At 46.6% G+C, this 21,968-nt stretch overlaps 1 protein-coding gene across 1 annotated transcript; it reads left to right on the forward strand.

Moving 5' to 3' along the window:
• Positions 1–334: 334 nt before the first annotated feature.
• On the forward strand, positions 335–20,373 carry Tigar (TP53 induced glycolysis regulatory phosphatase). Its single transcript, XM_075982691.1, has 6 exons — positions 335–474; positions 7,346–7,383; positions 12,571–12,692; positions 14,721–14,798; positions 16,420–16,530; positions 17,304–20,373. The coding sequence occupies exons 1-6, from the start codon at positions 443–445 to the stop codon at positions 17,718–17,720; spliced, it is 798 nt and encodes a 265-aa protein (XP_075838806.1). The 5' UTR covers positions 335–442; the 3' UTR covers positions 17,721–20,373.
• Positions 20,374–21,968: the final 1,595 nt, after the last annotated feature.

Genomic DNA, 21,968 nt, shown 5'->3' on the forward strand with positions numbered 1-21,968 from the left:
TGGTTCTGTACACCGGGAGAGAGTCATCGCCTTGGCACGCTATAATCCCTACACACCTCGCAGGCCTTCCTCAAATCAGTTGTAGGAAAAAAAAAAAAAATCAAAGCGGTCCTTATCTGCCCCTGGCGCAGGCGGCGGTCTAGAGTTGGCTGGACTCCCAGGGCGTTATCTTAGGGCGGGGCCCGCGCACCTGCCAGGCGCCAATCACAGGCCGGCGCGCAGGGGCGCAAGCGCCACACTGGCCTGGGCGGGGTTTCTTTGGGCTCAATCTCCGCTCCTATTGGTAGCCTTGTGATGACGTTAAGGCAGCTTCGGCCAATGGATATGGAGCCGGTCCGCAGGGCAGGCGGAAGTAGTGCCGGCAAGGTGGCCCCGCAGTGCCGGCGCAGAGCGATACGGGGAAACCGGGTTGTGGCTCCTGCGTCTTGGGGCTTCAGCCGAGATGCCGCGCTTCGCCTTGACCATCATCCGCCAGTGAGTAATTGCAGTCGCCGGGAGCTTCATGGCCTGGGTCTCTGCTGGTCCCTGTGTGCTCCAAGCCCAGGGGGGTGGTCCTCCATGTACTTTGCTTTGCGTCCTCTCAGGTCTACTTCCCTTCCTTTTATGGCCCACCACCCTGCGTGAGCATGGCAGGTCTTAAATGTCAGCAGCCTTCCGTTTTCACGAGGACACTAGTGTGGAGAAGCACACGATCAAGATTCCCAGCCAGAGTGAGGACACGACCCCGTCTACCGACTTCTCAGCGTGACCTTTCTGCTCCCTAGTAGATCCAGAGTTTGCAGAATTGCTGGGCCGCGCCTCATCTTTCCGATGCTGCTTGCCTTCTCCCTCACCCCACCCCCGATTCTCCTCTCATCGGGGGTACTTTTGAAATTTACTAACCTTCATAGGTTACAGTTCTGAGAAAGAAGAGAAAGCCCCAGCTCTTCTCTGTCAACTGCATCACCCTGAATATTTTTTTTAAAATCTTGACAAATTACATAGAGCAGAGTCCGACCTTAGGTCACCTATCGTTTTCCTTCTCAGCACGTGTTTGCACTGTGAAGATGGGAGGCGCCTTCGGGGTGAATAGCAGGAGAGGTTTTTCAAGGCAAAGAGAAGTTGGTTGGTGTTGGGGCTCCAGCTAGGAGCAGCTTCATAGCCTAGGCATCTGAGAAGCAGACTTAATTTAATCTTTTTGTTTTGTTTTTTTTTTTTTTTTGGTTTTTCGAGACAGAGTTTCTCTGTGGCTTTGGAGCCTGTCCTGGAACTAGCTCTGTAGACCAGGCTGGTCTCGAACTCACAGAGATCCGCCTGCCTCTGCCTCCCGACTGCTGGGATTAAAGGCATGTGCCACCATCGCCCGGCTTAATTTAATCTTTGTGACCTGTGTCTGGATAAGCAGATTGGTGACCGCAGTCTTTCTAATCTCACTGGGTTGACCGCGAGAATTAAATGGAGAAGATGGAGCACATGGCAGCAGAGAGGAAGCTAGATATCTGGGAATTAATAACTTGTTCTTCTATAAGTAAAATTTAGCTAAAATGCAGCTAATTCTCACCTGTGTAGACCAGACTTATCAGAACCGCCTTCGGGTGAGGTCTGCATTTATCAAGGGGCTGAGTGACCCTTTTGCCTTCTTATGGCTCATCGAAGTGCTTACAGCATTTGAAGCTGGTCAAACGCCTTCCTCTTTTTCAATGACGCCTTCTCCGTCCAGTTCCTTCTTTATAGGAAACTAATCTCGGGCATCATGTGAAGTGGGCTTTTAGGATTCAGTCATTTCAATGACCAACTTAGAAATCTGCTTCCCTCCTCTCTTCTGCAGCATCCTCTGTGTTCTCTAGAAAGTTCTGGGAGGGTTCTTAACTTTCTTAAGGTTAAACAGCTTTATGCCGGGCGGTGGTGGCATACGCCTTCAATCCTAGCACTCGGGAGGCAGAGGCAGGCGCATCTCTGTGAGTTCGAGACCAGCCTGGTCTACAAGAGCTAGTTCCAGGACAGGCTCCAAAACCACAGAGAAACCCTGTCTCGAAAAAAAAAAAAAAAGGTTAAACAGCGTTATTGGGAGCACTGTAGGCATTTCAGTCCCCATTGCCCTCTTTTTTTTTTTTTTTTTGGATTTTTCGAGACAGGGTTTCTCCGTAGCTTTTGGTTCCTGCCCTGGAACTAGCTCTTGTAGATCAGGCTGGCCTCGAACTCACAGAGATCCGCCTGCCTCTGCCTCCCGAGTGTTGGGATTAAAGGCGTGCGCCACCACCGCCCAGCACCATTGCCCTCTTTTCAATCTGAGAATATTTTGGACCCAGCTGGAAAGCTCTATAGGAAATCTGGGCTGGAGAAACTGCTTGGAAAATAAGGTGACCCCCATTTAGCCTCTTACTGGGAGGTACCTGTGTGAATACGGAGTTTCTTATCTTGACACCTGTGATTCACGGGTGAGTAAGGGGCATCAGACCCCAAGTCATTTGCTTAAAGTCCCGTGGCAAGTTGGCTGGGTAAGATTTGAACCAGAGCAAATTAGCCCACCGTTCTCTGCCTCTCAGTTACATTAAAGCCCAGCTAGTGTTTGATCGTCATTTGAACATCACCAGCTTCGGGGCTGCTTTTTCTCCTCCTGGTATAATTTTAAGGGGTGCTAAGAGTCGTTTTATTTGTGGGCCGTGGTGCAGCAGCCTGTAAATCCCAGCAGCAGGAGGCAGAGGAGTTCAAGGCCAGCCTGATCTGCACTGCAGTGCCAGGCCAGTGAGATCTTGTCTCCAAAGGGGGCGGGTATTCTCCTTTTGACTCAGGAAGATGGACATGTTGAAATAAAGACAGGGCTGTGATTAGCTGCCTTCGTGTCATGGCTATCCCAGCTGGCCTCTTTCTGGGGTAGCTGTGACAGCTGGAAGCCTCGAGGTTCGAGAACAGACCTGCTTTCAGATTTGACTGGTAGTCTTAAAGATAATGACTCCTGGAAGAGTTGACTTAACTGCATTGAACTGTATTATAATGCAAGTGAAATTTAAAGCGATTTCATTTTGTCTAGTCAAATCCTTCATTTTTATATTTTATATTTATCTTAATTTGTTATGTTTAATCTGTTCATCTAATGTGTATAGGTGTTTTGTCTGAATGTATGTCTGTGTACCATGTGTGCACCTGGTGCCCGCAGAGGCCAGAAGATGGTGTCAGATTCCCGGGAGTTGGAGTTATGGGCAGTTGTTAGTTAGCGTGCCATGTGGTGCTGAGAATTGAACCTGGGCCCTCTGGAAGAGCAGCCAGTGTGCTCTTAGGCCCTGAGTCATCTCACCAGCTCCCAATTTTTCTTCATATTTGGAAATGGAGGTGTGTCATTTTGGGACTAGAACACCCTGGGTTCCGAACGTCAAATCTCATTTGTATTGAACTATAATTTCTCATGAAAGTTAGAGCACAAGGAGGCCGGCGTCAGTACTCCTGCATAACAGCACAAACCAAATTTAATTTACTTCTTGTCTTCTTTCCTCTCAAGCTAACCTTTGGAATCTGTATTTGCCAATGAATTAATTGATTGGTAAGAGGGAGTTAGGATGGAGTCGCATTCGTGATTGAGCATCAGGTGACATCAGGCAAGGCTGTAATTACCCTTTTATGCACACGGGAGTAAATGTGTTGTGAAAACCCCACATGCGTGCTAGCTTCCCACGACGCCTGACTTCTGTTGTGCCCAGCTGGCAGCTGTCTGTTGAATCGGAACCCTTTGAAGGGATCTAACAGATTAAGCACGTAAACCTGAGCTAAGGAACTCATTTTTAAGTAAGAACAAGTGGTTTTATTTAAGCGGGGCCTGTCCTGTGTCTTATGTGTCCCCCATCATGTCCCATGCAGCACCCCTCCCCCACACCACCCACAGAGCCTATAAATGGCTGGTCATGAGACTTCAGTTCTTGGCACAAGTGTCTAGACTCCTCTGGAGCCGGGTGTTCTGTTCCGGAAATGGATCGCCCTGCAGAATTTGAAAATGAGTGCTGTATCCATGACTCCTTCCAAATACATCTGTCTGACCTTTCCGCAGCCTCCGCCTCCTCCTTCATAAGCCAAAGTCTGGTTCAGGGAAGTGAATCCCTGGCGAACGCTTGCTTAGCCTTGCCCGCCCCCTAAACTAGCTTTAAATACCTGCCTCCAGGATGCTAGAGACCCTTTAAAGCTGCTGAAGCTTTAATACTAAATATTTACACAGACTTTGGGAAACAGTTCTATTTGGGGATACCTGGTCTTTGAATATTTATAAAGTGGCTTCAGTGCAAAAATGCCTGCTAGAAGCTAAAAGGAACCAGGTGTGTGTGTGTGTGTGTGTGTGTGTGTGTGTGTGTGTGTGTGTGTGTGTTGGGGCATATGCACACTTGGAGGTGGGGATACTGGAAGTGACTTTAGTAACTGAACCTGGAGTTAAGCCAGCAAGTCCCCAGGATCCTGTCTCTCCCCAACCCTCCAGCACTTGGGTTACAGGCACATACCCTCCCGTATAGTGAGTGCCAGGGTCTAAACACAGGTCTTTCTGCTTGCTCTTACCCACTGAGCATCTCTCTCCAGCCCCAGCAGAGATCTTGATTGGCCCACAGTTAAAAGAAGTGGCTTACTATATCACGTTTATCTCTTCTCTTCAACTCCCCAGTGCTGGCATTATGGGCCCACCCAGTTTTTGTCTTCAGGTATGAAGCTGGGTTGCCCGTGTTTGTTTGGAGAGCAGTGTACTTATCATCTGAGGAATTTCCCTTGCTCCCCATCCTTGATTTTAATTGTACACAGTGAGGGTGTGTCTTTGGCTCTTGCTGGGAGTAATCAGGAGGGTGATAGTTCTATTTAAAAGCTTTTTTATTTCTTTAGTCTTTTGAGACAGGTTTTCTGTAGCCCAGGCTGTCCTTAGAGTCAATGTGTAACTTGAATGACCACAAACTCCTGACCCTCCAATTTCAGGCTGTGTCACCGAACCCAACTTTTGGTTCTTTGAGAGAGCTTTGCTTTGTAGCCTGAGATAGCCTGGAACTCAATACGTAGCCCAGGCTGGCCTTGAACAGTCTTCTTTCCTTGCCCTCCCAAGTGCTGGAATTAAAGGCATTAATCTCTAGGAAGCAGTTTTTCTTGATCTCAGGAGGATTATTAGTCTGAGAGAAGTGACCCCAGGCCACCCTTCCTCTCTGTTGTAGGAGCCATCCTTGACTTTGTGCTGCTGAACTCATGTCAGAGGTTAATGTCCTTTTCTGTGGACATTTCTTAAGATGCTGCAAGACTTGGATGCTAGGAACTCCTTTATTGATAGCGGTCCATCAATAATGGCAAAACCAAGCCCTAAATAGTTCTATACATAGTAATTTCATTTAGGTAATCATGCATTTTGTTTTTATATCTGCATGTTTAGGAACCAAACCAGTTCTCCCTGTTCTTACTTCTCTACCCATGCGAGACCACACTGATTATTTATTTATAGTTTAATTACTTAGTTAATTTTGCAGTTCTTGGTATTGAATCTGAGATCTTGCATGGTAAGCAAGTGCTATAATACCACTGAGCTACATCCCTTAGAAAGCAAAACAAAACTTCATTTTATTTTTGAGAGAGATAGTCACTGTGTCTCTGGCAGGAACTCACTATGTAGCTATGCAGTCCAGGCTGGCCTCGAACTCACAAAGTTCCACTTGCCTCTGCCTCCCGAGTGCTGAGATTAAAGACGTGTGCTGCCATGACTGGACCTCTTTTTAAATGTATCCTTTCGGTGTTTCCTTCTGTGCATCCAAGTGTTTTCCATTTCTCTCACTTCACTATTATTTCAGCCTTGCCCTTTAGTCCTTTATCGTGGAGGTTGTTCTCTTTCCACACACGTTTCGTGTTGTTTTTTTATGTATGTGAGTGTTTCTCCAGAATATATGCATGTATCACATGTGTGTCTGATGTCTGTTGAGGTCAGAAGAGAGAGCATTGGAGCCTCTGGGATGGAGTTGAGAGCCACCAAGTGGCGGCTGGAATGGAACCCTGGTCCTCTGCAAGAGCATGAAGTCCCTTTAGCCACTGAGCCATCTCTCCAGTCCCCCTTGAAGTCTTTTGGACAGACTCTACGTTCTGTGTTTTTTTTTGTTTGTTTTTGTTTTGTTTTGTTTTTCCAGACAGGGCTTCTCTGTAACTTTGGAGTCTGTCCTTGAACTCCCTTTGTAGACTAGGCTGGCCTTGAACTCACAGAGATCTGCCTGCCTCTGCCTACCAAGTGCTGGGATTAAAGGCGTGCCCCACCACCGCCCGCCTCTGTGTTTGTTTTTAAGGAATTAGCTTTGTTCATGATCACTGCCTGCGTGGAGTCCACAGATTGACATTGGGTGTCTTCCACTATTGCTCTCCACTGTAATTTTTGAGGCAAGGTCTCTTACTGTCTTGGCCAGCAAGCCTCATGGGGGTCCCTCTGTCCCCCACCTCTCCAGTGTGCACGTCGCTGTGCCCAGCATTTCCATAGTGCAGGAATCCCAGTTCAGCCCTTACACTTGTGTGGTAGTCACCTTACTGGTAGACTGAGCCGTCCCCCGGCCTCACTTGGTGACTTTTATCGTAAGTCTACCTTGCCAAATAGGCTCGCTCACCTCCCTCTTCCAGCCTCAGTTTACCCAGATACTTCCTGGAAATGGTTCCAGTCTTGTGGGTCTTCTGGTTGCTTTCTGGTTGGGATTGTTTTGATTTTTTTCTAAATTATTTATTATTATATATACAATATTCTGTCTGTGTCTATGCCTGCAGGTCACAAGACAGCACCAGACCTTATTACAGATGGTTGTGAGCCATTATGTGGTTGCTGGGAATTGAACTCAGGACCTTCGTTTGGATTTTTTAACCCCTCAGTGTAGCCGCACACCAGCTGGGTGCACTCCTGGCAGGCAAGGCGGCTGGAGCCCCCTCACGGTGTGACTGTCTCAGCTCTAGAACCCAGGTTAACTCTGGGTGGATGCCAAGGGTCTGGGAATTTCTTTCTTTTCCCATTTTCACACCCAGTCATGTGCTTGCTTCTTCAGGGCGGTGACCCACAGCCTGCCACCCTGGTTGCAGTCCTGTTTGAAGTCTTGATCAATCAATATACTTATCTTTAACAGGGACACCTCATCAAATAAATGCGTACACACTGCCTTTTAAATAAATAGCTTTTTCCTCCAGCAGTTCACGTAACATTGGTTTCCTGATCCATATACATTTGCTTTCATAAGGGAATTCTTGACTTGGAATTCATGAGTTGGGGTGGATGATTGGAAAGAAAATGTTTAGATTTGGAAGTTTAAGATTTATTATGAATGTCATTACTCTTTGTTGTCATTTTTCTTCTTTTCAGAAATAATTCGGTAATGTATTTTCTTTCTTTTTATTTTAGTGGTGAAACAAGACTTAATAAGGAGAAAATCATTCAAGGTTAGTCTTATCTGATGGTGGCCTAATCAGATTTGGAAGGGGAGGGACTGGTAGGAGGCACCGCGGCAAGAGCAGTAAATCGGACTGGGACTAGGGGATGAGGGTACCATGGTAACCATAGACTTTGACTAAAACAGTCGATCACCAGGAAGATCTCTGAAGTGAACATGTTACACGAGGGTTCTCCAGTCATCCGGTCCCTCAAAGGGACCCGGTCACCAAGGACAAAGTTGTGCTGGGTTCTTGAAATGTGCTTAAAACCAGGTGACACATGCCAGTAATCCCAGCAGGTAAGTGCTGAAGCGGGAGGATCTCTGTGAGTTTGAGGCCCTTGGACTTCAAGGAGTTCAAGACTGGTTTTGAAAGACCCCCAGTGCTGGGGAGACTCTCACTCAAGTCTCGGGATAACATGACCCCCCCCCCCCCCAGTAACTCACGAGAGACCGGCCTTGCTGCAATCACACGAGGCTCGGGAACCAGTGCACTGGGGCTGAGACTCATAACCCACGCAGGGGAAGAGTTTAACCCCTAGTGACCAGGAGAAGGAGCTTTTAAGGGAAGAAACCACAGCCCAGTAATCCAAAAGGGTCAAAGAAAATTCCGAAAATCCAGTGATGGTCACAAGGGGGCAACTCCCTGCCTCTCAGGACCACTCCCAAGGTCATAATCAGCTAGTTCCTAAACCAGTACAATGATAATCACAAGGGGGAAACTCCCCGTTTTTTCAAGATTCTCAAGATTACAATCTAACTTTATCTTCAGCTAGTTCCTGAAACATAGTTACTGACCCAGCTAATCCTAGATTTTTGATTCTTCTCTTCCTGCTTGGATTTTTGGCTATTTTCTTCTTGCTGGTGGGGGGGTCTGGATTTATCCAGGTCTTTCAGTTTATTCTGTAAAAATGATTTTATATTAGGAAATATTACATTTACAGGCTAGTATTAACACTTTTCCAAACAGTTAGTTGATTTCTGTACTGACAGTGAAATTCTCTATGTTCTGGGGTGGTTCTTGTCATATTGCATGCTGGGCCCTATCCTGGTGAACTTCTGGGCAGATGTTGTTTCTGTGCTCTGGTTGATTCTAAAAGCTTTTGCTTTTTGTGTTGGGGTAGGAAATTCTGGGCTGTGCAGAAGTTGGTTTTCCTTCTCAGTGTGTCTGGCTCCCTTTCTGGAGACCTATGGGTTGTGTGCCTAAACCACCTTTACTTCTGAGTGTAGTGCGTGCCCACCTGAGTTATCCTTGGGTCTGGGCCCCTCACCAACCTGACCCCAGATCCTGAACATGGATAACCAGGTATCCCGGCTAGTGGGATACGAATGGGTGATACCTGATAAACCTAGGGGAGGAATGGAGGGGCAAGAGACACGAGAAATGACTGACGGCAAGACAGTGTTTCTGATCAAGCCACCGCATTTAATTTTTTCTCAGAGGCTGTTAGATAGTAAAGGGACCAGCAGGGAGGGAAGGGTGTGTCAGGTCTGTTGGAATTCAGGCCTGGAGACACCCCTAGCTGATAGGTAAATACTGAGGGTCTGTGATTGTTGAATAACAAAGGAAAATGCTAATTGTTTCTAAAAGCCTGGTGCCTGCTGGTCTCACTAGGCTAATGTCCTAGGTCCGGAACTTGCCTGCAAAGGTCTTACTTGTGAACTTAAGATGGCTGTAAACAAAATGCAGATCTTAAAATACAGGTCTTTGCTTCCAGCAATCAGGATTGCATTCACATTCATTTCTAGGCTGTTTGTCTCCTCCTGACTTTGTAAGCTGGGTGCTCAGTTTTCTTCCCCACTCCCCTTTTTAAAAAAACAAGCAAAGCCCCACACAGCCCTTATGAGGCTGGTGAGGTAGCTTAGTGGTTTTACAGAGAACTCCAATTTGCTTCCCAGCATCCATACTGGGTGGCTTTCAACCACCTTCAACTCCAGCTCCAGGGGATCTGGCACCCTCTTCTGGCCTCTACAGGCACTGCAATCATATGTACATGCATGTGCGCGCACACACTCACACACCTGCCCAGACCCACATCATTTACAAAAACAGTAAAATAAATCTTTAAATCCAGTCTTTCTCAGGCAAGTTTGGGCACTTTTACCCTGCTAACTTGTATGTTTAATCTTTTATTTTTTCTTTTGCTGTTGCTCCCCCCTCTTTTTCTAGCCTGTCTTCTTTGCTTTACTTTTTCTTCTTTTCGACTGCATTTGTTTCTCCCTAGCCATAGATCTTCTCATACAGACCTTTAGATTTGTTGTGCTTCTGACCTCTTGTGATCAGCCTAGGCTGTTGTAACAGGTTACCACAGACTGGGTGGCTCAGAAAACACTCTTGTTTTCTTCACCCACTTCTGAAGGTCACAAGTCCAGGCTAAGATGAGTACCTGTGCCAGCTTGTTGTTGCCAGTATGGCACAAGCTAGGGTCATCTGGGAAGAAGCACCCGCAGTCAAGATTGCCACCCCCAGGCTGACCTGTGGGCACGTCTGTAGGACATTTTCTGGATTAATGATTGATTACAAGGGCCCAACTCACTATGCGTGGTACCATCATGGGGCAGGTGGGCCTGAGCTGTATAAGAAAACGGGCTGAGCAAGCCAGGAAGCAGCTTTCTGTTTGTGTTCTCGTCAGCTCTAGATTGCGCCTCCCCTCAGTTCCAGAAAGCAGTCTGCCGCTGTCTCTTCATTACCCCCTCCACTTTCTCTCATGGTCCTCTGGAATTCAGTTAGATGTACGTTGTAGACTAATGCTTGTATCCCTCCAAATCCCTGTGTTGAAATTCTGACCCCCCAGTGACTAGCTTACAAGGGTCATCTCTCACAAAGGAGAGGTGTCACCCCTCCTCTGGGTGATACCCCAGAGAGTTTTCCTGTTCTCCTTCTGCAATTTGAACTCTCCCCCCCCCCCCCCCCCGTGTGCCCTGGCAGAGGACCTCGCCAGAAAGAACCCTGGCATGCTGGCATCTTGACCCAGAAGTTGGACCTGCAAAGCAGTGAGAGATGGGTATCTTCGGTTTATAAGCCACCTCTTCTGGGGTGCCTTAACCAGAAGTGCATGTGGGAATTCTCTCTTCCTTCATATCCACAGCACATGGGTGGATTGGTCCAGCTCCTCCCGGTGCCTGCGCTGGCTTCTGAGTTGTCCTCAGTTCTGTGTTTGAGGCCTCACACGCCCTCCTGCTAAATTGCTGCCCAGGGAGGGATTTTCCTCATCAAGTCCTTCATTCAAAAAAAAAAAGATTTGATTCTTTAGAAGACTGTCACATTTTTGGCAGGTTTTGTTCATCGATTATTCTGAATCTGTCTCTAATCTCTGCTGCTGATTTTAATATCTAAAAATCTTAGTGTTTCTAAATCCCTTGGCTGGTCTTCCTGGCTTTCATTCATGATGTGCGTGAGTGTGCACACTCACACACAGAGTGAATGCTGGATCTTTGTGTTGACCTTTTGTTTGCTTTAAATGAGTGAGAGCTTATTACCCCTTATTGAGAATGCTTTTCTCTGAAGGGGGGTTGTGTTTCATTTTCCTTCTTACCTGAGACTGTTAGCCTCCTCCCAGGGTCTGTTTGGCTTTCCAGCCCTCTGTTCCACACAGCAGCCCCTCCCCCGCCTGCCAGCATGTGCTGATAACATCATGCTTCCATCCTCTCCTGAGGTATAGCTCAGAGGCTTGCTTCGCATCCTGGAGGCCAGCAATGAGTAACACATCCAGTTTAGTTCCTTCCTTGTAGGATGGTCCTTCACCGTCTGCTGTGCTTTGCCCCTGGCTTCATAGCATTTTAATTTAAAAATTCTTTAAAGTCCAGGCTGGCTTACAGCTTACTCTGTAGGTCAGAAAGACCTCTAATCCACTGCAGTATTCCTGTCTCAGCCTCACAGGTGCTGAGGTTGTAGGTGTGAGACGTCATGTCTGGTTTTATACCCACCTCACCCCACCCCCACCCCCGCAAGGGTGAACTAGAAAGGAAAGGAGGGAGGAAGAGGTGTAGGGTCAGTGCTGACCCTGTAGACAGCAGAGAGTGGCATCGCCACCTGAGGCAGCCTGCAGGAACACAGCCTGCTTGGGCATAGCCCATCCGGTGGAGAAATGGACAGACATAAAAGAGGGAGGAGCCCAGATGGCTCAGTAGGACAGAATTCCCTAGAGACCTCGGGAAACATCCGAGTAGGTGAGTCTTCATCGAGCTATGGCTCCCTGGCTTGCTGTTTAGAATCAGCTTTCTAAGAAGCCAGGTGTTCTGGTACCCAAGAAAACTGAGAGATCAGAGAAGCAGCCATTATAATTCTTACCTCTACCAATGCTCAGACCAAATAGGCGATCCTGTCCTCAGACTGCCTCCTCTGTCTGCTTCAGACTGCTGCTCAGACTGCACTGAGCTCCCGTTTCCTTCTTCTTAGTGCTGGGATTAAAGGCACTTTGTTGTGAGGAGACCACTTGTTTGTTTTGGCTGCTCAGACCCGAAATAATATCACAGAAACTGTATTAATTAAATCACTGCTTGGCCCATTAGCTCTAACTTCTTATTGGCTAACTTTTATATTTTAATTTAACCCATTCCTAGTAATCTGTGTATTGTCACGAGGCTGAGTCTTACCAGTAAAGTTTCAGCATGTCTGTCTCTGGAGGCTCCATAGCTTCTCCTTGACTCCACCCTCTTTCTTCCAGAATACAGCCTAGCTTTCCCCACCTATTTCTGTTCTTCCCTGCCATAGGCTCAAAGCAGTTCTTTATTAATCAATGGTAATCACAACATACAGAGGAGAATCCCACATCATTATTTAATTCCACATATTGTGATTAAAGGCGTGAGCCAACACTGCCAGGCTCTTTCTCTTTGAGACTGGATCAATCTAGCATAGCTCATAGATCCATCTGTCTCTGTCTCTGGAGTCTTGAGATTAAAGGTGTGTGCCACCACTGCCTGGCATAGTGACTTAGCTTTGCACTCTGATCTTCAGACAAGCTTTATTTGTTAAAACACAAACAAAATATCACTACAGTACTTTTTGTTTTTGTTTTTTTGAGACAGGATTTCACTGTAGCTTTGGAGCCTGTCTTGGCATTAGCTCTTGTAGACCAGGCTGACCTCAAACTCACAGATCCGCCTGCCTCTGCTTCCCCAGTGCTGGGATTAAAGGCATGCGCCACCACTGCCTGGCTGATAAAACATTTTTGAATGGTTCTATCCTTCATAGGACAAGGAGTAGATGAGCCCCTTTCTGAGACTGGGTTTAAGCAAGCAGCTGCTGCTGGTCGGTTTCTGAACAATGTGCAGTTTACACACGCTTTCTCCAGTGACCTCACGAGGACTAAGCAGGTGAGTTCGGGCTAAGTGTCTAGGGATAGGTCAGAAGCTTAACAACAATGAGTTTGAAAACCCCACTTCCAGAGCCTAATGAGATGATGGCTCAGTAGGTGAGGTGCTTGACGAGCCTGACGGCTCAAGTTCAATTCCTAGGACCCACGTGGGACCCATGTGATAGAAGGAGTGTCGGGGTCCAGCCTCAACTGGGTTTGTACCTTCCAAGGTAGGGGTATGTGGATTAGAAAAGTTAGGTAGGAGGAACAGAGATAGCAAGAAACACAGAGACATAGGATAGAACCAGGAGGGCAACCCAGTGAATACTGAGCACACCTGCATTTATTTTCCATCTCTTATATACCCCAATCCAAAAGCGGGGGAAGAAGGCAAAAGACTGCTTTATAGGACATGGAGAGCAAACAGAACAATTACTTGCTTCAATTCTTGAAACAATAGCCACTATATCCTGAGTTAAGTATTCTCTTGGTCAGGCAGGACATGCAGCTCCTACATCTTAGACCAAGTGTCCTGTAGGCAGCCACTCCCTGGGTCTTGAAGGAGCAGAAATAGGCTTGTATTCTCTGACCTGTCGTCAAGGTGGAGCGGATCCACCCCGTGGCCATCTTAATATCTAAAACACCAACTCACCACCCACTAGGCCAGGATATCTTGTTTGTAGCCACTCAGACCTTTTGTCAATAACTTTGAAAGACCAAGAGTAGGCTTGAGCTCTCTGGCCTTCAGTCAAGGTGGAGCGGACCCACTTCTGTGGGCCCCCACGAAGGAGCAAATTGACTCTTTTAAGTTGTCCTCTAACGTCCAGGTGCCTGCCATAATGCCCACATGTCCACATACACTCTCACAAAGGGAGTGAGGTACTGAAAACAGACAAAACCACAAGGCATATGGGGGGAGAGGGGAGGTAAAGAAGAAAATGAGCAAAAACAAGCAAAATAACAGAGCACAGCCAGACCCAGCAGTTATAGATAGAGACTTTATTATTTTTGTTTCGAAATAGTGTATTGCTGTGTAGCTCAGTCTAGCCTTGAACTTACCATTCCCCTGCCTGGTCTCCTCACGCTCAGGGATCAAGCCTGGTTATCAGACCCATCATTAGACATAGAACTTCAGATGTTACCTTATGCCTTGGTGAAAGATGAACCGGGAGACTAAGCAGAGAACTGGGAACAAGGGAACAGGAATCAGGGGAAAACTGGAAAACTGACAATAAATAAGACTGAGACTTAAAGGAATCGGCAGCTGTTTAGAAACAGCTTCATAAAGAGTTAGAACTGGAGTAGGAAGTGAGAAGATGGCTCAGTGTATAAAGTGGATGGGTGTCTGCAGCCGACACTAGCCATCCCAGCAACTGGGGGACAGAGAGATCCCTGGAGCAAGCTGGCTAGCTGGATAAATCAGAACTGATGAGCTCCGGGGTCAACAAGAGATCTACCTGAATAAGTAAAGTGGAACGTAATTCAGGCACACTCTCCAGGTCAACTCAGGGCCTCCCGGAGCACACCAGCCCAGATGTGCATACATGTGTGCATACCACACACACACACATGAAGAGCCACAACGAAGGGTAGCATGTCTTTTCTGTAAGGAGCAGATAACAAGCCCTCTAGGTCTGACAGTCTCTGTGCTGTCTGTGACAGCTCTTTATTTCCGTTCATACCATTATGAAATGAATGCAGTTGCACAAAGTGTATCAGTAACTGCTCATGTGGCTGAGTTCTAATAAATCTTTATTTGTAAAAGCAGGTGATAGTCTGAATTGGCCCTGTGGACTCGATGTACATAGCAGTAAATACCAGAGTCAGGCATGAAGAGAAGCCACAAGCCCCAGATGTCATGTATTCTGGGCATGTGCTCTGCCACCGAGCTGCAGCCCCAGCCAGAGAAACAATTTCTGCCCAGGAACACTATTGCTAGTAATTCATAAAAAGCTGAGTGGCACGCTTTTGAAACTTCATGGTGACCCATTCTTATTTAAAAGAAGAAGAAGAAAGAAAAAATAAACATTTGTTTTTTGCTTTTCAGACCATATGTGGCATTTTGGAGAAAAGCAAATTTTGCAAAGACATGGCGGTGAAGTATGACTCCAGACTTCGGGAAAGGGTAACTTGTTTAACCTTTTATTGTGGATTTCAGTGAGCCATCCCTTGTAAAGCACAGATACAGTCCTCTCATGAACTTATTTTTAATTAATATATTTTTACGTATGAATGTTTTACCTGCATATATAACTATGAACCACAGGCATGCTTAGTTTTCAAGGAGACCAGAAAACGATGTTGAATCTTCTGGGACTCAAGTTATAGACAGTTGTGAGCCGCCATGTGGGTGTTGGGAATCGAACCCTGGATCCTCTGGAAGAGCAGCCAATGCTCTTTACCACTGAGCTACTGCTCTGGCTCTTTCTTGGGAGTATAAAATCAACTAATATATTAATGATCTGTGTAGCTAGGCATAGTGGCACACATCTGTAATCTCAGCACTTGGAAAGTGGAGGCAGGAGGGTTGTTAATGTGAAGCCAGCCTGCGCTACATAGATCCTATCAAAAAAAAATCAAGATCTAGAGATAATAGCTTAGTGGTAGAGTTCTTGGCTAGAATGTTTAGGGCCCTGGGTTTAATCTCAGCACAGAGGGGGAGGATCGAGGAGAGGCTGGTAGGGGTGAGGAGGGGGAGCCTACTCAACTGTCATGTCGTACTACATATTATGAGTCTACTCAACTGTCATGTCGTACTACATATTACGAAGAGCACATTTAACCATGTGAGGTACGTGTCTTGAGTTACAGAAGAAGATCACACTGGTAAAAACTTGTTATACTGTGGGGAAGTTTAAAGTAAAGATAATAAAGTGTTTTCCCTCTCTCCTGCCCTCACTGTGAGTGTGTGTGAGTTTGCTTTCACCCAGTTTGTATACCAGAAGTGAGTCTTAAAACTGAGACTCAGCAAGGCCATGGTGGTGGCTCACACCTTTAACACCAGCACTCAGAAGGCAGAGGCAGACGGATCTCTGTGAGTTTGAGGCCAGCCTGGTCTACAGAGTGAGTTCCAGGACACAAGCACCAAAGCTACAGAGAAACCCTGTCTTGAAAAACCACAAACAAATAAACTGAGATTTAAATTTGGGCAAGGCACATGGAGATTTCCAATCTGAGATCTGAACCCGGATCTCAAGGAGCATTGGTATTTTTTATGCCCTACGATACTGACTCCAAGCTCAGCCACATTTCTCTCAGCTCTGGTTCCTTCTGATCGTGGATAAAAATGGAACAGAACGGTGCGAGCATTCTAAAAGCCCTTCCTCTCTCAGCTTGTGTGCCTTCTCTCGGTCAAGGTACATCCCAAGTTCTGGCAGAAGGAAGTTTCCACTCTGCCTGAGAACTGGCGCTGAAAACAGTCAGGCATGATGTTGGTGGGCAGGCAGGGCCTTGTGCTGCAATCTCTCCATCTTCAGAACTGGGCAGATCCCTTGTTTGTCTGGCAAAGCCCCCATCATCTGCTTGGGATAGCCTCAGGAAGTTCTTTCCCACAGACACCTGGACAAAGCACCCTGACTGTGTTATGGGGCATGGGCCTTTGCAGAGTGCATTCCCGCCAGCAGTTCAGGGGAGATGGGATAATAAATACGTGAAGGAAGCTGGGCTCCTTCCTGGACAGTTTCAGATTTCCAAGGGCCTTTACTGTTATAGCTAAGCAGCACCTTTGTCTAACTGGACTCTTGCAGAAGTATGGGGTCGTAGAAGGCAAGCCACTGAGCGAGATGAGAGCCATGGCCAAAGCCGCTGGGGAAGAGTGTCCCATGTTCGCTCCGCCCGGAGGAGAGACACTGGAGCAGGTATGTAGCCCGCATCTAGGTTGCCACGTTGCTGGCACATCAGTGAACTGGCTAGTGACCTAGTCAGTGAATTCTCACTGGTTTTGTACCCTAGCTGTTTGTGACTGACAGCCAAGTGGTTTGCAAACTTTGAAGACAGCTGCCTACTCCCCACCCCGACACCCCCATTTTCCAAGTTACCCTGTCTGTCTCAACTACTGTGAGCCAGCAGCCATCCCTGGTGATAGAAGTACTCGCTCTCTTAGATGATACTAAGAAAAACTTAACACGAGGTGGTGGTATAGGCAGTGTTGGCACAGGCGGTGGGGGCAGGCAGTGGATCCCCAGAGGTCTGGTCTTCATGCTGTGTGGCAAGCGCTTTGCCCACCAAGGTGTTTCCTCTTCTCTTCCCTCTTTCTTTTCTTTTCTGTTCTGTTCTTTTCCTCTCTCTCCTTCTCCCTCTCTCTCCTTCTCCCTCTCTCTCCTTCAATTTTATGTGCATTGGTGTTTTTGCCATGGGTGTTGCAAACCCTGGAATTATAGCTACCAACAGTTGTGAGCAGCCACGTGGGTGCTGGGAATTGAACCCGGGTCCTCTGGAAGAGCAGTCAGTGTTCTTAACCTCTGAGCCATCTCCGGCCCCCTCCCTTTTTCTTAATGTCTTTAGCAACTAGTGATTTTTTGAAGTCCTGTAGAAGCCTTGGGGTTTTAGCGGTCAATTGTGTATTTCAGGCTTGTATTTTGAGGACACCGTTAGCTTCATTTTCTTTCCTCTTGTACTTCTTTCATTGTAGGTGAAAATACGTGCAAAGGATTTCTTCAATTTCCTTTGCCAGTACGTCTTGGACGGGACAGGTCAGAGAGAAAACTTCTTCCCCAGAGCTCCAGGCAGCTGTCTGGAGAGCAGTTTGGCGGAGGTGTTCCCTGTAGGAAAACGGGACAGTTTAGAGTTGCATCCTGATGGTGGCGCCCCAGGCTTAGCGGCCAGCATCTTAGTTGTGAGCCATGGAGCTTACATGAGAAGCCTCTTTGGTTACCTCATCAGTGACCTCAAATGCTCATTGCCAGCAACACTAGGCAAAGTTGAACTTTCGTCGGTCACTCCCAACACTGGGATGAGTGTCTTTCTCATAGACTGCGAGGAAGGACGCGAACCAGCAATTCAGTGTGTCTGCATGAACCTCCAGGAGCATCTGAATGGAAAATGCTAAGTTTAAAGCCCTTACACTGGGAAGCCTGAAGGGAGTGCCTTGGCCTGTTGCTTTTGTGTCCTCTGCTCCTGCTGTTTTAGAAACAGTCAAGAATTTGTGTGATGAAGCCCCACTGGGGTCCTGGCTGTATCAGGTGATCGAGGAAACCCACCCAAAGTCAACCTGTGTTTTCTGAGTACACTTGCCATTTTCTGCAGTAACTTCGCCACTCTGTTCCATATGTTTCTTGTTAACGAGTGAGGACATTCAGCACTGCACAGTCGGGGACTACGATCCCTCTTTCTACATCCTTCATTTCACTGACCCTTTTGATGTCTGGATGATGGTATTGCTTTTTCAAGATAATTGGATGTTTTTTCACTAGCTTATCAAGTGCTTGCAAGAAAGAATGGTTTGTATACTTCACTGCGTAGTTGCAGTGATTGCGTTACCGTTAAACTGCAACTTCTCACTGTCTTCAGTATGTGTAACGTAAAATGAGAAAACACTAAAGCATCTTTCATAGAAATCAGCTCTTGGGTGTTTTTTTTTTAATGTTTTTTTATTCTAAAGGCTTCAAAATACAGGACTGGAGGGACGGGTCAGTGTTTAAGAGTACTTCCTGTTCTCCCAGACCCCAGTTCAGATTGCGTGTTGGGCAGCTCACAACTGCCTGTAACTCCAGCACCAGGGAGCCAATGCCCCTGGCCTTGGGCACTAGCACACACACAAATAAAGATGATAAAAGAGCATACCACTTGATCAAGACACATTAGGGAGCCTCTGAGCAGAAGGCAAAAGCAGTTTTCCAGGCAAACCAGGAAGAAAATAGCTTAAATTATCCCTTACTTCATAGCCGCTCAGCATGTACAGACTTTCCAGGTGAGGAATGAGCAAGAAGTAAACCCAGACTAGCATCCAGAAGAGGCGTGGGAAAATGGTTTTCAGAAGGAACAGGCGAAGTAGTCTCCTTTCCTCCAGATGGCGCTAGAGGAAAGGGATTTTGATTGCCCCTCAGGAGTCCTATCTGAGAAAATGATTCTGTGCTGAAAATGCGTGGCTCAAGTCACAGCATCAGGGAGAGGAACCAGGTGGGGAAAATGGTTGTAACCCTGGACCCTGCTGTCAAGAAGTCTGACCGGAAACAGCTAGCGGGACTGAGTTTTTACTGAACAGTAGATACAAAATATAAGATGCCCCGGAAAAACAAAGTTCACCTGCAAGGGATGAACTTCACCTAACTGTAAAGCACCAGGTCCTTCCCCTGTTGGGACACTTTGTGGAGCTGTTGCCAACGCTTTGGAGATTGGTGACCCAAAACTAAGAGTTTATTTGGGACTACAAATGCATGTGTACCCTGAATGAAAACATTCCTAACATCGGGAGTCCAGAATGTGATCCTGTTCCAAGAAACTCAAGGAGTAATGAAGAAGGTGGCAGAAAATGTGCCCCATAGGTGACAAAGAACTTCAGCTCAGAAATCATATTAGCATTTGGGACAAGAATTGTCACCAGAGACTTGAGTCAAGCCCAGGCTGTGGGCTTTGGTTCTGTTCCCACTCCTGGAACAGTTTTGACAGCAGGTGTGGTGAGCTGGGTTCATCCGCCGTTTCACACACGGCCGACCCGAGTCCCTGATACTCTCTTTTAGCAGGCTTTATTTTCCCATCTCTGTGTCTAGAAGATAATGTGTTACATCTTGAACATGCTAAAAGGAATAGAAAACTATAAAATTGACAGGAAAAATGCGTAATGGATAAACTACCCCAAAAGCAGTATCAAAATGTTCTTCCAGCCTGAAATTAGGCGAGAAGGAACCGAGATTCTTTGCCTTCTCAGGATTAGCCGTAAAATAGGATCCTTTAAAAGTCCTCCTTCTAACTCCCACCCTACCGCCACAGGCTACCAGAGATGAATTGACACACATCTTCCTCCTGCTGAGCTACGCTCTAACCACCCCCAGCGCCTCTAGTCCAACTAAGTCATATTCAGCTATTAATTTTTTTAAGCAATTTCAGATTTATAGAAAAACTATGCAAAAAGTAGAAAGTTCACCTACTCATTCTCCCTCCAGTTTATTACCAAAGTCTTACCATAGTGTGTTTAAAAGAAGTCTGTATCCGAATCAAGTGTCCTACATGTCAATTTTGAGTTACCATGTTGATGACTGCACGCATCTCGTGTCGCAGGAGTGCTGAGTGCCCCGTCAGGTCAGCATTTCCTTTGACATCGGCATCACACGCCATTCTTGGGTGTGCCCAGCACTACCTGAGTTTTCCGCCAGTGTGGGCCTGTCCTGAATTTGAGCACTAGAGGAGAGTGGTCTAAAAACTAGTGGGGTTCCGAGCTGTTGTGTGTTACTCTGTGGCCCTCGGTTCCATCCTCAGCACTGGGGGGGAGGGGGACCGCAAAGGGCGAGGACCCTTCTCTTTAAAGAAGAGAAATCCATCCTCAGCCAGCTCTCCAGGGCTGCCCAGGCACAGGGCGCCAAGTTACATTCTCTGGTTCTTTCTGCTTCTCCCAGTGTGTATTGTCCTGACACCTTTCAAACGTATACAAACACCCAAATGGATTCTTGATTGATCCATATTGTTTGGAACACTATTTGGGAACGTATGGATCTATTTAATTGTAACCACTCTTCTGAATAAATAAAGCACCTTTGTTTATCGTAGGTGTTTGGTCTGTTCAGTACTCTGTAGGAGTAGAGTCACAGGGAAGTCTTGTGGGAGGCGGTGAAACAGCCTCACTCCGAATGTCGGGTTTAGTGATGAGCTACTACATGTGGACAGATGGGACACTCACCAGCTTACCATTTAATAGATGTCATCCCCTGACCAGGTAACGCTATGGTTTGGGGGCCTGTAGTTCGTGGCAGGGAATGGGCAGAGTGGAACTTCCGTCCTCAAGAAGTAGAACATGAAATCAAGGCTCTGGAGTCCACCATCCTTTCAAAGACACCACTTTTGACCTAAAGCCTCCTAAAGGTCTCACTGCCTCGTACTAGGGTCTTCAGAGACATTAAACTATAGCAAACGCCAGCAACCTTTCTTGTTTTATGCAAGTATTGCATAAACAATATCCCATCATTATAAGGATGGCACTTAGATAAAGTACATTTATGAGATTCCACATCCTTTGTCCTCATGAAGGATCTCCAAGCATCCTAACAAATAAGTCCCCAGGCTCAAAAACCAGATGAACTGCGCTACCTGGAAGAAGCATTCTCCAGACTGGTGAGCTGCCCTGTAGGCTGTGCACTGAGCTCCACGCTTCCTGCTCTCAGGAGTCCTCACCCGTGCTGGCTTTGGCGACACAGCTGTCTAAGTCATTTCTTCTGGAAGTAACCTCAGTAAACTCAGTGGTTCACCAAGCTGGACATTGATAGCATCTGTACTTTCAACTATTGTTGATTCTCTCTCCCTAACTGAAATGAGTAGGTATTTGTTTCTGACTCCCCAGGAAAAGTGCCACCCAGGAGTCCCACTGTTACACCTCACAGGACAGTCACACTGTGTGTGTTAGGAACATATCCTTTGGGTTTATAGCTTTGACACACCCCTCCCCCATGTGTTGAAGGCCTGGTCCCTAGTGGTACTAGTGGGAGGTAGTAGCACCATTTAAGGGGCAGGGCTTAATGAGATGTCCTCATTTCATTGGGGGATATTCAGACTAGTTGGGATCCAGACTCTTTTCCCTTGCCAGCCTGAAAGTAAGTGGTTTTGCTCTGTCATGGGCTCCCCCACAATGTGCCAACTTATCTACCATAGGCATAAAAGCAGCAGTCCTCTGGGCTATGGACTAGAACTTCCAAAGGTGGCTCAAACCTGTTATCCTCATAAGTTGATCATGCCATGTATTTGTTAATAGTGATGGAAAACTAAAATGATACAGTATCTGGTTAACTGAGATTTCAGTGTGGTGATGCCAGTGTGTCTTTTCCAAGCTAAAAATTCTTTCAAGGAATCACTTGGGTAATCAGAAACTCAATATTGATAAAATCACATCATTTTTGATCAATTGAAATAGTTGAATATGCTCATAAGTGGAAGAAATTTTGACTCTGAAAGTTCCTTTCCTTTTTCCCATTCTGTTTTCTCCAGATTTCCCCCAAATGCCTCCCCTTTATTCTCACATCTCAACACACACTTATGCAGTTGTAGAGAGGAGAGAAGCAGAAGCTGAGAGAAATTTAATTTTTATTTAAAAATAGAAGGAAAGAAGTGGGGTTACATTTTATAAATAACTATAAATATAGAGTGATAGGCA

This window comes from Microtus pennsylvanicus, chromosome 8, assembly GCF_037038515.1.
Source record: "Microtus pennsylvanicus isolate mMicPen1 chromosome 8, mMicPen1.hap1, whole genome shotgun sequence".
Taxonomy (NCBI): domain Eukaryota; kingdom Metazoa; phylum Chordata; class Mammalia; order Rodentia; family Cricetidae; genus Microtus; species Microtus pennsylvanicus.